The sequence below is a fragment of the Brassica napus genome, chromosome A5 (genome assembly GCF_020379485.1).
Source record: "Brassica napus cultivar Da-Ae chromosome A5, Da-Ae, whole genome shotgun sequence".
Classification (NCBI taxonomy): Eukaryota; Viridiplantae; Streptophyta; class Magnoliopsida; order Brassicales; family Brassicaceae; genus Brassica; species Brassica napus.
In genome coordinates, this window is record NC_063438.1 from 20,853,394 (window position 1) to 20,871,041 (window position 17,648).

The 17,648-nt window shown below is 32.4% G+C and overlaps 1 protein-coding gene and 1 long non-coding RNA gene across 5 annotated transcripts; one reads left to right on the top strand and one right to left on the bottom strand.

Moving 5' to 3' along the window:
* The first annotated feature begins 807 nt into the window (after nucleotides 1–807).
* On the top strand, nucleotides 808–2,716 carry LOC111200600. Of its 4 annotated transcripts, none has more exons than XR_007339452.1 (5): nucleotides 809–1,154; nucleotides 1,264–1,799; nucleotides 1,887–2,021; nucleotides 2,159–2,208; nucleotides 2,473–2,716. It is a non-coding gene; the product is annotated as an uncharacterized LOC111200600 (long non-coding RNA). The 4 variants fall into 4 exon arrangements; XR_007339450.1 differs by lacking the exon at nucleotides 2,159–2,208 and having other exon boundaries at nucleotides 815–1,154; nucleotides 1,264–1,387; nucleotides 1,660–1,799; XR_007339451.1 differs by having other exon boundaries at nucleotides 808–1,154; nucleotides 1,887–2,208.
* A 3,789-nt stretch (nucleotides 2,717–6,505) lies between these two features.
* Nucleotides 6,506–7,072, bottom strand: LOC106428865 (thionin-like protein 2). Its single transcript, XM_013869610.3, has 2 exons — nucleotides 6,739–7,072; nucleotides 6,506–6,567 (listed from the first exon to the last, which is right to left on the bottom strand). Exons 1-2 carry the CDS (start codon nucleotides 7,070–7,072, stop codon nucleotides 6,506–6,508), a joined length of 396 nt encoding a protein of 131 aa, XP_013725064.2.
* Between the last annotated feature and the right edge of the window lie 10,576 nt (nucleotides 7,073–17,648).

Consider the following 17,648-nt stretch of genomic DNA (forward strand, 5'->3'; position numbering starts at 1 on the left):
CTTGTTCATTGATAATTGATAATATATATGTATATAGTATATTGAGGTGATTTGGGTGTTAGCTGACCATGGAGACGTAATTCTGTGTGTCGGCTGGAGACCAGTACATTGGGTGTGGTGTATGCTGCGGCACAGCTTAGTCGACCTGTTGTGCCAAGGCTTCAGAGGTCGATAAATCGTTTACGGGCGTGTGTTACCGAGCACATATTCGGTGGTGTTTTTGGCCTGTTAGTGGGCAGCGAGTGTGCACCTCGCTAGGACCATTGTTTGATCTCTGGGTACTTTAGGTACCGTGTCTTGCAACGTGTTAGGATTAAATTATATTTATTCGGAGTGCTCTGTCCGGGTCCATGGACTTCGGGTTTAGTATCCCCATACCTCACTGGGTAACTCACCTGTTACTCACCCCTCATTTGCCCCCATGCAGGTGAGACTGACGAGTATATGATATTTGGATGGATTGGTGCTACTGGGCTTTATTTCGGATTTTTATTTGGGCTTAGGGTGAGTGGAGTCGTGTATATGAGTTATTATGCTATGAGATATTGTTGGTGGCACGCTGTTCTCCAGATCGGAGGTGACGGGTGTCACACTATCATTTCACATTCAGTTAACAATATTTTAAATTTGAATAATTTACGTTCGGAACAGAATAATGAATATTTAATGTCTTTATCTAGGTCTCGAACACATATTTATCCATTAAACATTATTTGATGAGCATATTTAAGAATATCTATATATATAAAAAATTGTTGGTCTCTCTCCAGGGCAAGACACGTCATCAAATCGTTTCTTCAGAGTGCGACACGTGGCAAAAAATCGATCCGCTGCGTTTCATTAAACGTATGTAATCGTGTGGGGCTTATGTTATATATGGGCTTTGTGTTAACTTATTATAGTACAGCCCGTTTATTTATCTCCACCTAAATGAAACGACGTGTTTTCATTTAGGGTTGGCCCCATCTTCTTCTTCGCCTGTCCAGAGCTCACGAGGATTTGGTTTTTGCAAGCGATCTTTCATCTTCTTCCTCATAGTGCAAAAGGATAACAGTTACCGAATCTATTAAAACCCTCCATTAATCTATCACCCACGATCTGTATTCAATCCGAGTTCTTATTTTGCAAGGCGGTGAATGTTCAGCTATAAAAAGGTAAGCCTTTCCTACTTTCAGAATCATCCTATCGTTCGTTCTAAACTAACCAGTAAACTAATTCTGTGAACTATGGCTTAAGTTTCGGTTTTTTCTCTCGAATTTGCAGACAGGCCTCTCCTGATTTATGAAAAGGATGTCCTCCTCATCTTCCCTTTTCTTTCTTCCCACCACCACTTCAAACATTCAGATTCATCCATAGCGCTTCACCATACTTGCAGAGTTCGTCGAAGGTACATAGAATCTTAATTTAATACGACTGAGCTCCTTAGGTTCTGTATATGAACAACTCATGGCACTGGAAGGCACTTGAAGATTCCCAAAACAAAACTCTCTTTTCACTCTTGATCCATAACTGGTTAGAACTGTTGTCCAGCTTGCTCTCAATTTCTCATGTGTGTAAATTTACAAAACATAACTCTTTTTTATTCTTCATTAATCTAAAAGAAAGAAAGGAATCTTTGTGATTGATCTTTTGCATGCTAATTTATTTGCATTCATATAGAATTGTTTATGGAGATATGAAAACAGAGTACATGCTTTTGATTTTGGAGTGGCTAGAGTTGAATCTCATAATCCAAAGGATAGATCTACCAAAGGATATGACTAGAGAAACTGGTACTCTCGGATACACAGGCTACGGAGGTAACACACAAACATCATTCTTTTAACATTAAAGCTTTCTTCTTATTATGGTTTCAAAATCTGTAATGCTTACACTTGTGTGGTTAGGTTCTTGATGGTAAGCCATACAATAGAAGATGTGATGTTTGCATCTTTGGGATATGTTTAAGGGAGATTTATTGTTGTGCTATGCCTTTTCCTGATCTCAGCTTTGCTGATGTTTCTTCTGCCGTTGTTCGTCAGGTAATTAAAACTCGATATACATACTTCTTGCATTTTGAAAAAAAAAATCTGGAGGGATGGTTTATCCGACTTATGCTTTGGTTTGATTATCTTTGGTTTACTGGTTTAATTGGTTTTTTGTTTTGTTGGTTTAATAGAAAAACTGAAACGAATTATTAAACCCATTCAAGTTGGAAATAATGTTAAGGTATATTTTCTAAAAATATAATATGCTTTAGTTAATATTGTATTTATGTAATAATGACTCTTAGCTTCGGTTGTGTTGTTTTGTTTGCTAAGATCATTTTAAGCAAAATCTAAAACAAATTTCACTTGGTTTTGATGTTTCAAATTTTAAAACTGAAAAATCAGTTGTTTTACAAACAAATTTCGTTTTGGTTATTCATGGCTTTGTGTATGCCAGTTAATGAGAATCTAAAATTATTTATTTTTGTTTATTTCGTTTAAGCAGAATATGTGACTGAAATACCGAGATGTTGTCCGACAACAGAGTTAGCATGCGGCGATCAATCAATTATAGATAAATTTGGATAGAAAAAAAGAGACCAATTGTTAGAAACCTATCAAAAAAATCACTATCCGAGTTGGAATAACCAGCTTTTGATGTTTGACAATTTATAGAAGTATATGAGAAACAATTATATTTTATCGTTACGACCTTAAAAACAGTATAGCACATGTTACTACTACAAGCAGATAATGAAGTTTGTTTCATAACTTAGCAAAATATATGTTAACCATGGTCTTAGAATATTATTTCAAAGATCAAAATAAATAAAAACAAATTATTTGAACTTCTTTAACAAATAACAAATGTCCCTTATGCAAATCTGCAATTATACCACACACAAAAGACTCATATGAGATACAAGTTCTAACCAAACATGAATGCAACTTTCATACCTTATAGATTAAGAAACAAATTTAAAATATATATTTGCCTTTCTCCTAAGCTATCCACGTGGAAAGTCACTCTCTGACAGACTGACACGTGTCTCTCTTCTGCGAAATGCGACGCATCACTTGAGCTTATCGGTACTGGATTTTATTTCTTTGGCTGGACTTGAGTTTAACTTTTGGCTTATTCTATGAACAATTGACAGGGTTTTTTACTCTTTAATATTGTTGAATGTGTTAATTATTTCTTAATACATAGTACATAAAAAAAAACACGTTACGATATGGACGTTATATTATCATCAAAGCAATCTTTACCCTATATACCTCATCCTGTGATAATTTATAAATTAGCAACGAATCTATGAGTTCAACAAAATTGCAATTACCTACGTTAGAATTTTAAGTATATAAACAGTCAACAGTAGTGTGTTGAATATTATATAATTATATTCATATGATTTAAAAGCCTTTATAAATTTTTATTTTTAAACATACACCAAAAAATTTATGAAAGTAAATATCTATTCAGATTCTCAACCACTTCAAATACCACCAACGCCAAAATATTTTAATCAAGTGCACGAAAACTATAATATATTTAAAACTACAATAAATACATTAGTTAATGAAAACTCCTTTTAAAAAAATATTATGGATGCATACATAAATATTAGAAGAAATGTATAAAAGGAAATAAAAGTAACAATAACTTGAAAAACAAAATGTATAAGACTGAGAATATTTATGATTTGTGGTCTAAGATATATTCAACTTATTGTCCTAATCAAAGTGGAATAAACATTGAATAATAATTTTTTTTAAAATTATGTATATACATAGAAATATTTTTAGTGGTAGGGTATATTTATAATTTCCAATATTTGGCCAAATAAAGAAAAAGGAAACCTGCATGTATATAACCATGAAAAGAAAACTACTTTAAATAACTTAATCAAAACAATAACCACATACAACTAAACCCGATGAACGTCCCAACCTCAAAAGAAAGATGTTATAGGAGCAAAAATCCCAAGACATGACATATAGTTTTGTACTAACAGCTTACCAACCAATTTAATTTACATAGTTCATTCAACAATAATCAAAGCAAGCAAATATTCCCAATCAAAACAAATATTGGTAGCTTCATAGTCTATTTAGTATTCAAATACATTAACATGTACAATATTTAACTAATATGTATATTTTTATATGATACAAATTTATATTAAAAATTTATTCTAACTATTTAAATTGTTTTTAAATTTTCATCCCGTCCGTAGGGCGGGCCGACCCTAGTATATATATAAAGAAATGTTCGCCTCTCTCCCGTGAAGCCACCTCATCAATTTGTGTGTTCTGGGAGTGACACGTGTTCCATTTTATATTTAGGACCAAAATAAATAAATGCAGTTAAGGGTAATCGAACCCAGCACCTCTAGCACTGGTAGTTTCTCTTAGAACCACTAGGTTAAAGTCACTTTTTGTAAATATATTGCCGCAAAAATACTTATTATCATGTCAGCTGGAAGCCCATGCTTCTTCTGCTTGTGGCCAGGACCGACACTGAACTGACGTCAAGATGAAGATCGTGAAGTTAAAAATTTTGCTCCAAACAGTTTTGCAATGTTTCCAACATTTATAACTTGATGCATATAATATATATCAAAATACATTTGTTGTACACGCTTTTATTAGTTTTGCTTTTAAAAGAAGGTATTTACAGTTATAAATGTTTTGTGCCAGTGAAGTAATGGTTGAAAAATCTCTATACATATGTCATTTTAAAATAACACCCAACTTCTATATATAGTCAATATATATGTCCATGTTATATTCTAGACTAAATATTTGCTCCTTTAAAAATATAAAAAACAATTTTTTTAGTCTACAAGCAAATGTTGTAGAGCAAGTATGCATTATACAAAATAATATATATTTAAAATCCATACACAAAAACATAAAGGTTGTTATATGCCTCTTTCTGACACATGCACATTCTACTATGAATAAGAATTAAAAAAAAAACAGTATTGTCATCAAACTTTATCACAAATCCACATTTGTACATCTATAATTATGAATTGGACAATTAGTTAATTTGATACAATACCAAAGCAAGAATAATCGAAAAACAACTATACCACCGCATACTAATAAGTAAGACATAACAGATAACCAAATTCTTGAATCTTAAAACAAATTTCAACTCGAGCATTTAGTGAATATCAAATTAACTAATATCCCGCCCGTAGGGCGGGCCGACCCTAGTTAACGTATAAAAAAAACAAGTTATTAGTAAAATTATCATTATGCTAATGTATCACTGCAATAGCCCTTCTCACACTCTTACACTTTAAAGACCCATATTTTACTAGATTAATTATAAGATATACCATTCAATATCACATTCCCTAATATATTATTACTATCATCTAATTTTATAGATTAATTATTTTAAAGTAAACACTAAACATGTTAATATGGAAAAATTCATGTTGTAAAACAAAACTCACGTTACATTACAAACTTTGTGTGACCTTTACAGAATAAAAACCAGAGCTCATCAAAACAGAGCATTGTAGCACATAATCAAAAGCATCATGGAGACGTAAATTTTTAACAATAACCACATTTAACATTTATCTCATCAAAGAATCTCTTCTTTAAGAAGTATTAATCGTCATCATGAAATGTTAACCTCACATTATAAAACAATAAGTATTACCAAACTCAAAGTATATACTTTGGTTGCTTTTCAGACTCATGAATTACTTGGTACAAGAACAATCTTGATATCATCCCAGAAGAACAAGTTACTTGGTTATGCAACGATCTGAGATGTAGTTCCCTTCAGCTCATCCTCCCAATACAAAACAGAGGTCATAAAAAAAAAGTGCCTAACAAATGAATTATACATGATTTATCATCAATCAAAACTATCATGAGAAACTACGCACAACTTTCCAATCAGCCACCTTCGAACAAATACAACAAATGGTGACCTATGTATGTAACATTCAATTACCACATTTAACAGTGACCTCTAAAGTGGAAGTTCAAGTATCACATCACATTTTGTATTTACAAGTTGTAAAGTCTACTTTTATACGTATTTTGAATTCTTAAAAACCGAGTTACATATAAGACCAAGATTGGTTGCTTGATCAAATCATAAATCCAAGTTACACTATACTTATTCGTTTATCAAATCATATAATATTATACCATATGCTAATAATATATATATTGTTATCTTGATTGATATGATTCTATTGCTTACCGTAGAGGAAACAAAGCAAATCCGTTATGCATGATATATTACAATTATACAATATTGTTACAATAATAGTAAACTTCCTCTCTTCTACCATTTTATTTTTCTTGGGTCGACCGTTTCAACTAATGATATGCTTGTAACACAAATAATTTCAATCATGAAATAAGTATTTATTTGGATTGAATATTGTAGTGATATTTGGAAATGGGATTTCAATCATGAAAGATATTAATGATAGTAGTTCGTATCTTTTGATATTTGGACATGGGATTTTTTATCAAAACAAGAACATATATTATTGCTTTTAGTTCTTGTTGGAGCACTTGTCTGAGCATGAATCCACACAGTCCGCAACTTTGTCTACATCTGATCATTCCACAAACAACAATAATAAACCATCAATTAGATAATTTTCAACTAAAATCCATAATAGTAGATCTTATGTTTTGACAACAAATAAGATACTAAGTATATTTCTATATATCATTATCAGTTAATAAAATCTTTTCATATAATAGAAAGAAAGAAAAAACTTACTCGGATTTTTGAGAGAAGAAAGGGAAGCACAATGATTAGTAGCACAACCAAGCTTACAAAAGTAATCAATATGATCGATTTCCCTCGCCAAAAACATTTGAGAAGGAGGAGAAGGAATATTTGATGTTGGAGGAGCAAGACAAGTAAGGAGACAAGTGAATGGACACAAAAGTAATTTTGGTAACTGCTTCTCAACGGCACAACCATCAATACAACTTGGATAACAAGTTCTAAAAGAGAGAGTGTCTTGAGCTTGTGTCTGAACCACAAAGTTCCCCGTTACCATCACTACCATCATTGAAATGAATATTATGTTCACTCTTTTGCTTCCCATTTTTTTCTCTCTTTTTTTTGGTTTGAAGAGATGATTAGTTATATAATTTGAGGTAATTTTTTTGTTGATTGTGGATGTTGTTAGCCTCTGTTGTTAATGTTCGTTTATATAGAGATTGTGCAACCTTTTGAATAATGATATTGATAGAGAAAAAAATCCTTTTTAATGATTAACATTTCTACAGTCAACAATTTTACTACATATTAGGTGTAATATTATGGAGCAGATTTTATGATAATAACATATTTAAATTTTATTTGTTTCCAGTTTGGTGATTATATTATGTTGTTTGTGATGCAAAAAACTTGCATTAACGTATATATGTGCAAACTTTTCAGATATCATCTACTTAAATACATAAATCTACTTTTCTTGTTTTGACGTCTCATGCATATGTATGAGAGTGCTTTCAAAAATATATGTATTAATGTGTATGAATAATACTTTTATTTGATGGTCAAAGTTTATATCTTATTCAAATTTACTCGTTTACAATAGTATAGTAAGTTAGTAACCCTCTAGTTTCTTACGAGGACCATGTGCAGATAAATTATATTATGTTATATTTATAACCTCTCATAAAATAAATAAAGATTTATGTGCATACTTTCCATATTGTGCCATGCAAATTTTAAACTAAAAACTTGTAACTTGCGTGCTAAAATAAATGTATATATTTAAATTTTGAGATCTAAAATCATCAAAGCTTCTTAAAGATTAGTATAGTACTGTTGCTAACTTATCTGCGAATAATTTTTGAGGAAAAAAAATTACATGCTTGAATATAATTCCGGGTTCACAGTTTTATTTATTGATTTGCTAATAACAAAACAAAAATATCAAATACAACAAACAAAAAATTTCTTGAAATAGATATACTAGATATTATATATAGTTATCCACTTGAAATATAAAAAAAAACAATAATAATTGTGAGATTGGCAACTGATGAATAAATTACATCAAAGTGGTCAAAGTTATAGGAATGCAAAGTATTGGATCATATATATGAACATCAAAACCAGACTATAAATTACAGTAAAGAGGTAAACAGTGATTGGAATGCAAATTATTGGAACCTATATAAAAGACTATGTTACAAGTTCCATTGAGGCCAACTGTCACTGCAAGTTATCAGGATATAAAATTATGTAGATGAGTATGTACTCTAAATGAAAATAAAAAATAAACCTAACCTACTTTACACACCATGTTAATATAGTGAATGTCCATCATTAATTGTATCATCTATACTTAGACTTGGTCCTAACATCAGATATTCTTGTGCTTAGAGGTGTCAAAATGGGCAAAAGTTAATAGATCAACCCAAACCAATCCAAACCATGGATCTTAATGGATAGAATAATTGAGTACAAATGGACTAATGAATTAAATGGGTTAATGGACTAAATGGATTGGGTAAAAATGGTTTGGATTGTAATGGATAACTTTATCCATAACCAAACCAAAATTTTTTTATAACAAACAAAACTCAAATCAAATATATAAACAAAAAATAACCAAACCAAATTTCTAAACCAATTTTAATACAACAAATTTAATTTATTTTCATATATATATATATATATAACTAAAATTTAATAAAGTAAATATAACCCAATTATTCACATATACAAATATATATATATATGAATTTGTTAACACCCAATTTTCATATATATAAAACTATTATATGTTGACTTTTTAATAAGCCAAATTAATCATAAATTTTGCCAAAATCATAAAATCAAAATTTTCACCAAAACTCTAAATTGGATTTTTTCCCCATCAAAACGCTAAATCTCTTTTTCCCAGAGAAACAACATAATCATGGTTTCCTCCCAAAACCGAAAAGTCTTGTTTTCTCATCAAAACGAGAAAATTGTATCTGCCAAAACCGCAAAGTCATATTTTTCCGCGAAAATCGTAAAAACGAGTTTTTTCACCAAACCCGTAAAATTGAGTTCTCCGCCAAAACTATCAAATTAAATTTCCTGCGAAAACTGCAAAGTCGTGCTTTCCCACCAAAACCGTAAAATCAAGTTTTCCCGCCAAACCGCAAAGTCGTGTTTTCCGCAAAAATCGTAAAATCAAAATTTTCCGCCAAAACGGCAAAGTCGTGTTTTCCCCCAAACCGTAAAATTAAGTTTTCCACCAAAACCGTAAACTCGAGTTTTCCGTCAAAACCGTAAAATTGAGTTTTTTCGCCAAAACCGTAAAATTGAGTTTTCCTGCCAAAACTGCAAAATCAATTTTCTTGCCAAAACGGAAAAATTGATTTTTTCCGCCAAAACTGCAAGATTGATTTTTTCCGCCAAAACCGTAAAATTGAGTTTTCTCGCCAAAACTGCAAAATCGATTTTCCCGTCAAAACTGGAAAATTGTGTTTTCTCGCCAAAACCGTAAAATTGAGTTTTCCCGGCAAAAATTGTGTGTTTCCGTCACAATTGCAAAAAAAAATATTTTCTCGCCAAAACTACAAAATCGTGTTTTCTCGTGAAAACATAAAATTGAATTTACTGCCAAAATTGTAAATTGAGTTTTCCGCCAAAATTGTAAAATTTAGTTTCCCACAAAAACCGCAAAATCGTGTTTTCCCGCCAAAACTGCAATATTTTATTTTCCAGCCAAAACCGTTATACTGTGTTTTCTCGCCAAAACCGTAAATTATATTTTCGCTGAAACAGAAAAGCTTATTTTTCCGCCAAAATGTTAAAAATAGTTTTTCACTAAAATCACAAAATTATCTCCCTGCTAAAATAATAAAATTGTTTCTAACACCAAAACCATATAATTGTATTTATCAAAAGTCTAAGTATTCTTTTTGTTTTAAACCCAAAATAATGTTTTTACTTAGTAACCATTTAAGCTATAAAATTATTGTTCATGTGTTAACCATTTAAACCATTAACTCATTAACTTAAATATATGGATTGACCCAATCCATTTGTCAAATGGATTGGTTAAAACCATAACTCATGTAAGTTTAAAACCATTTGGATATGGATTGTTTGGATTGGTTTATCCATTTTGACACCCCTACTTGTGCTTTATACATTTATATATTTATCAAGAATTTAGGGGCACAAAACTTAGAGAAACCGGTAGACAAGTGATAGTATTGATATCTTATCGATATGATTATATTTTTTATGGTCGAGGGAACGAACCAGTTCAGTTGATATACTACAATTATATAAAACTAGAATTTTAAATGGACATATTTATGATTATGCTTTTCATTATAGAAATTTGGCTAGACAAGAACGTAATACGATATGAAAAAGAAAGGAAGAGGACAACAAATGGCCGAAGATTTTGGTTGCTATTCATTAATGGTCGGCTAGCAGTTACTTCAATGAAAATATATGATGATAGTTTACGAGGGGGAAAAACCGAGTGGCCGACTAGATTAATACTCCTAATAATGTACGTGTATCCTAGCAATCCTTATTGGTATCGTTTATGGCTGGCCTCATAATATGAAAGCCACAAGCCTAATGTATGTATATATATGAGCAAATTAATTGTTACCTCTATTCCACTTTCTACAAACCATGATCACCACTACATTACATAGACTGACCGACGTTACTTGTCATTTTATTTTATGGCTGCTGAAATGGAGAATATTTACGAAGGACGCAAGTCCATTTTTTTTTTGTTTACACTGAGAATGTATTATTTTTTACAATTATATGGTCGAGGGAACGAAATGTTATATATATATATTTAGATGTTTAATATAATTATTTAGAACATCAATTTTTTCAATAAATTATTTTTATTTTTGTGTTATATAATTAATTTATTTCTGAAATAACTTTTTCTTGAAATATCATTAATTTATATTTATATATATATTAGATGCAAACATAATTAAAGTTTCTATTAATCTGTTAGTAATCATGTCTAACTATTTCGTAAAAGTTCAAATATTATATATTTAATATTTTCTAATTTTTTATTATTTATGTATCATATTTTTTTTTATACATCGTCTGCGTTAATATCAAATTATTATTTGAAGAATAGGCAAATAACCTTATTATATATAAATATATGTATATATTAAATGTGTATTTAATTTGAATATTTAAATATTTAAATTTTGGTGACCGATAAGAATGATTTGATAAATTATTGGAGCTGTAATACCGAGAAGAAAATTACTAATTTTCTAAAGTTTGTAAGAACATTTCTAATTCTACTTTATAATAGAATAGAAAATGAGTTTACTCTATATATAAATAGAGTTTTTTTTGTTTATTGTTCTATTGTTTATTCTAAGTTAGAATATCATTGGAGTATAACCATATCATATTATAAGATATTTTATTTCGGAAAAAATAGAATAAATTATTGGAAATACTATAAAGCTCCCTCAAATGGATTGGTGATGTGCTAACCTAAATTGATCTTTACACAAACTTATTTGATATAACATTATAAAAAAAAGATGGGAAAATCTTTGGTATATATGATATACTGGAGGTAACAATTTGTTTTTTTTAACCAAGTCGCCTGGGTGTTTCCGCCATGGGTTCGAATAGCATTGGTCCACCCATAGACGCTTTAAGTTGCAAGAAAACCGAGATTTCTATGGGTCTTGCGGGATTAATTTTTGGGTCTAGAAAACCTTTGGGATCTCTATCGTTATAAAAAAAAATGTAACCATGAAGATATCTTAACTGTTTTTTAGTTTAATCGCACTGTATATGATTATTTGTTTCAGTGGTACAAACCACAAGCCACAAATTTCCATTAACTATTTAGGCTCAAATTTGATAACATCACATAGTGGACTAAGGTTAGGTCAAAATCATGATTCTAGTTTAGTAGTATAGATTGTACGTATATGGTTTACTAATATAAAATATTTATATAAATTTTACCAATCATCTCATTATATCTGGGGATAATGCTTATGATATCTGCAGTCTTGCAAATAATAATTTTTATAGATTTATAAGCAACTATAACTTTTTTCATATACTCAAGAACACAATAAATAAATAGTTTACTATATCATTGATGGCACCCTTAAAATCAGGAAAACTATAATTATTTGGTCAGAAATTAGGATTAACTCCTCACTGATCACATTGTTATTATTTTTTTTTTGTTTGCTCTGCGTTGAACATTTTATATGGTTTTAAATGTTTAGTGATTAGTACTCCTAACTACCATATTCTTTTTGGGAAAAATTCAAAATATTTGTTTTAAAATTGGTAAAATACATATAGGAAATATATGCAATGAGTAATAAATTTGAAAGTTTGACTTGTAGTTTTTCGTTATTTCGTTCTCACAACATTTCTCTTTAGTGAGATATTTGGTAGTGTAGGTTGCACAATTGATAGGAAGCTAATGATTTTGAGATAATGTGAACCAGCAAGAAGAACATGTCTTAGTAAGAAACTCCCGTTTGTTTGATATGAGCAGATTCTAAACTTCAAGAATAATATACTTGATGGTCATGTCTTTTTTCATTCAGTCCTTTATAACTAAAGAAAAAACACGGTTAGAGTAATTTAAAAAGCGGTAAATCATAGCAAACATAAAAGTCTTCCATATATCAAAATTTATACAGCACGAAAAACCCAACACACATTCTCGTAAAGGAATACCTCAACTTCACAAGTCATTATTCATTACACCAAGAAAATGCAAAAACAGAAAACTCCAAAAATAGTTTAGATTATCTCGTGTCCTTGCTACTGCAGTTAATGATTTCTGCTCCAGTCCCACTTCAAGGTAGCTAGGCAACACACACTGCCTGCGAGGCTTCTCAAACCGTTTGTTCCTTGATGAACTTGTGTTAGAGGCAGAGATGAGCGCTTTCTTTGTTCCTTGCACCAATCATCTCAAGAACTTACATTCCATAGCTATAAACATCTGTCCTGTGAGTCAAACATATGATACATCACTGTCCTACCCTCTTCTCCTAGAGACTCAAATGTCCTCTCTATCTCTCTCTCTCTGCGCACCCACAATACTCCAAGTATACACTAATCTCCGGCTTGTACGCGTTCACTCCACTCCAGTGCATGGCTACAGAGAAATTTTGGAATCAAAGAACGGGACCCTTCTCACCAGCTGACTCAGCTCAATAGTGTTGAAGTCATAACACACACACTACAAGAAAACTCAAGCTTAACGAGGAATATTAACGAGGAAAAAAAAACCTCGTAAGTTTACGTCAACTTTACGAGGATTTTACGTGAATAACGGTATCATCGTTATTTCCTCGTAAACTAACGACAAAAACCGTTCGTCGTAAAGTCGATGTAATGTGACGTGTCATTTACGAGGAAATAACGATGATATCATGTTTCACGTACGTTCCTCGTAAAGTGGACGTAAACTTCGCGTCTTATTTACGAGGAAACTATTTACGTGGATTTAGCGAGGAAATTTTGAATCCACAAACTTTGTAAGTGACACACGTTTTTTTTTGCACCTAATTAATTTTGAATCCACCAACTTTGTAAGTGACACACGGAGATTATTGAAGTCGGATTTCCAGGGATACTGAAGCTGAAATGCGTCCTCTTGAAATGTGAATGGTTCGACCCCGTCGTCAACAGAGGTGTTCGGTCTAACAAATTCGGTGTAGTTGATGTCAACGGTGGACGACGGTACAACAAATTCGAGCCTTTCATCTTAGCTTCACAAGCAGACCAAGTTAGCTTCCTTCCATACCCTCGGATGAGAGATTCAGGTATAAATTGGTTAGCAGTGATCAAAGTAACACCTCGAGGACGAATCATCAGTGGAGAAGAACCACCATTGCAAGAAGAACAGATAAATGAAGTCGAGAAACCTGAACAAGAAATAGATGACATCCGATCCTTCTCATTGATCCGCATAATCACGAGTACGAAGATCTTACCGATGATGCCACAGACGAAGCTGTTGAAGACGAGTTTAATGAAAATGAAGACATTTCTAGTGATGACGAGAATGTCGATGAATCCGATTGATGTATTTTCGATTTTGTGTAGTTTGTTTTATGAATAAGGTAATGTGAGAGTTTGTTTTATGAATAAGGTAATGTGGGAGTTTGTTTTGTGAATAAGAAAATGTGGGAGTTTGTTTTATGAATAAGTAAAAGTGGGAATTGTGGTTTGGAATATATGAATTAGAAGATAAGGAATTGTGGTTTGGAATGAAAATAAAGATAGGGTTTGGAATATATGAAGTAGAAGATAAGGAATATGGGGTTTGGGGTTTGGGGTTTCGGATTTTAGGGATTTAAACGGAATACTCGTTAATTCCTCGTATGTTGACGTCGAACTTACGACGAATTCCTCGTTTATTCCACGTAGGAGAGATTCGTCGTAAATACCACGTAGGACAAATTCGTCGTAAATACCACGTAGGAGAGATTCGTCGTAAATACCACGTAAAATAAATGATGAACGCGGCCCACTTTAATTCCACGTAGGACGGAATCGTCGTAAAAACCACGTAACCAAAATCGTCGTAAACACCTCGTACTGTAAAAACTAGAAAAAAAAAAGAAAAAGAAGAAATATACTCGATTTTGTGTAGTTTGTTTTATGAATAAGGTAATGTGAGAGTTTTTTTTATGAATAAGGTAATGTGGGAGTTTGTTTTGTGAATAAGAAAATGTGGGAGTTTGTTTTATGAATAAGTAAAAGTGGGAATTGTGGTTTGGAATATATGAATTAGAAGATAAGGAATTGTGGTTTGGAATGAAAATAAAGATAGGGTTTGGAATATATGAAGTAGAAGATAAGGAATATGGGGTTTGGGTTTGGGGTTTCGGATTTTAGGAATTTAAACGGAATACTCGTTAATTCCTCGTATGTTGACGTCGAACTTACGACGAATTCCTCGTTTATTCTACGTAGGAGAGATTCGTCGTAAATACCACGTAGGACAAATTCGTCGTAAATACCACGTAGGACAAATTCCTCGTTTATTCCACGTAAGAGAGATTCGTCGTAAATACCACGTAGGACAAATTCGTCGTAAATACCACGTAACCAAAATCGTCGTAAACACCTCGTACTGTAAAAACTAGAAAAAAAAAGAAAAAGAAGAAATATACTGGATTTACATGTGGCAAGACTTCCAGCAATTATATTACTTAAGTCTCACCAACATAAATTCCAATATCATCTTCTCTTCCTTTTTTCTCAAATTTTTATAATTTGAATAGGATTGGATTTGAGAGTATGATGTGAGATAGGGTGTGATTTGGGAGTTTGGGTGTGGGTTGAGAAGGAGAGTTACAGGTATATTTATAGGGAAGCTTTCCTCGGTAATTCCACGTAAGCAAAATCGTCGTAACGTCCTCGTACCTAAAAACACGGGCCTTTGTAATTCCTCGTAACTTCCTCGTATAATAAAACGCGGGCCTTTGTAATCTCTCGCTGTTTCGTCGTAAAAAAAAACACGGGCCTCTGTAATTCGTCGTAAAATTACGAGGAATTTGCGACGGAATGTAATCTTATATATACACCCCAAGCGCTCACTCTTTCTTTCCTCTCTACTTCCTCTCCACTTCCTCCCTGTTTCGTTGCAATGGTAAGCCTCTCTAATTCCTCTCTAATTTGGTTAGTTTAGGTAGATTAGGTGGTTAGTATAGGGAATTTAGATAAGTTTACGGATCTTATGTTATTTAGTGTTGATTAGGTGGATAATGTTGGAAAATATACTGTTGACGAAAATTTAAAAAACTAAATTTTTTTCTCAGGTTCGAAAAGGTAGACTTACTGCCCATTACATAGAGATGTTCGGTGAGCCGGGTAATCGTTTAGACCCGTCGTCTTCATCAGCTCCCGGTTCTTCGGGACAAGAGACTGTCCCCGAGACTCAGTACACTCAGAGAGTCTTTGGGTCTTCTTCTTCTAGAGGACCATCGGTTCCTCCTCCCCCGATGACCATGCGACAACGAAATCCTATTCCAGGCGAGTCAACATCCGACACACATGCCGAGGCGGATGTAACGGCGAGGAGTGATGAATTCTATCGGGCGATTCACGACCCTTAGTTCTTTTTAATTTCGGTTCTTGTATTATGAATTCAAAACTTATTTATATATAAAATATTTTGGTTTTGATTTTTTTAGAATTTTAATTTTATTAATAATTTAAATAATTTAAATTATTTTTTTAATTATAATTTTTTATATTTCTGTAAAATAACGAAACGAAGTAAATTCGTAGCTAATTTTGCGACTTATTTACGTGGAAGCTTAACGAGGTTTTTACGAGGAATTGTTTACAAGGAAATGACGTGGAAAGTTCACGTGGTCTTTACGAGGAAAGCTATCAAGGTATTTACGTTTACTTTACGAGTATTTACTTTCGAGTTATTTACGTGGGTTTTACGAGGAACGTCTTTCGTGGTATTTACGAGGAAATTTAGCGACGTCCTTACGTGGAAGCTTTACGTGGTCTTTACGACGAAATATTCCTCTTCGCTTTTACGACGAAATTATTTCCTCGCTATGTTACGACGAATTAGCGAGGATATATGTGTTACGACAAACGTATAACGACGAAACGGGTTTCCTCGCTAATTTCTCGTAACACTGCTTTTACGACGAAATCACGAGGAAAACTGCCCTCGTAAAACTTGTGTTTTCTTGTAGTGACAGCTTCAAAGCTAGCGTAGCTAAACCCATCTTCAATGGTCAAAGATGAAGAAAAATTGGAATCTCGAGCTTGGCAAGATTTTTCTCGGGACAAAGACCGCTTCCTAAATGAAAATGAAGGAATGTGACTGGTATAGGTCTGTATCCCTGTAAAATGAACTTGTCATGTTCAGTTACTCTTTTGCAACACCAACTTCAAATTACAAAGACAGTTAGATTGTTGAATGCGTCACAAATCTATTATATCTACATACCTCCCATCTTGAAGGTTCATATTTATTTGGATCCATGCCAATCTCAAGATCCAGGTGAACTTACATGAACCAAGTCATCACCTTCCAGCCTTTTGGTATGATGTATGCCTAATTACAGAAACATAGAAATGAATATACAAAAAGGGTTTAAAGATTGTTTATTGTGTTCCCTGTAGGTGATGAGCATAGACTGACCGTTCATTTGGCCATCCCTCTTTGCTTCCCGGAGGGCCTTAGATAGAATGTACCCGAAGTGTCTCATCAGAACCTTCATAAAAAGCCTCATTTTGTATTCAGTGAGAGAATATGTAACGAACATTTGATGAGACACAACATATTCGTTACGTGTCTCTTTTAAGAGTCAAATTCTGGTCAGGTGCTCAATTTTCAACAATAGCATCTTGTTCTCCCTGTGTAGAATGAAATCACTATTAAAGCTTGTAAAGTGAAATGGAAAAGGATTTTAAAAACATATATTCTCATGTTACCTCTAACTTCTGGAGAATCTTAGGGTGTTCCTGCAGAGAAATGGAAGCCCAAATAATGGTGAGTCCAGAGGATTCATGGCCTGTACTAATAATATACATCAAAAAAAGCATCGATAATTTTCTGTTCCTCTAGAGTTCTTCCATTCTCTTCTTTATTATCATTAGATTATCCAGCATGTCTTATTCATTGGAGTTCAGAGTAG

Excerpts from the sequence above, each read along its gene's own strand:
- LOC106428865 (XM_013869610.3), bottom strand. The coding sequence starts at position 7,072 with ATGGGAAGCAAAAGAGTGAACATAATATTCATTTCAATGATGGTAGTG. Across the intron at positions 6,568-6,738 it reads TTCTTCTCTCAAAAATCCGA|ATGTAGACAAAGTTGCGGAC; the intron begins GTAAGTTTTTTC and ends TGGAATGATCAG.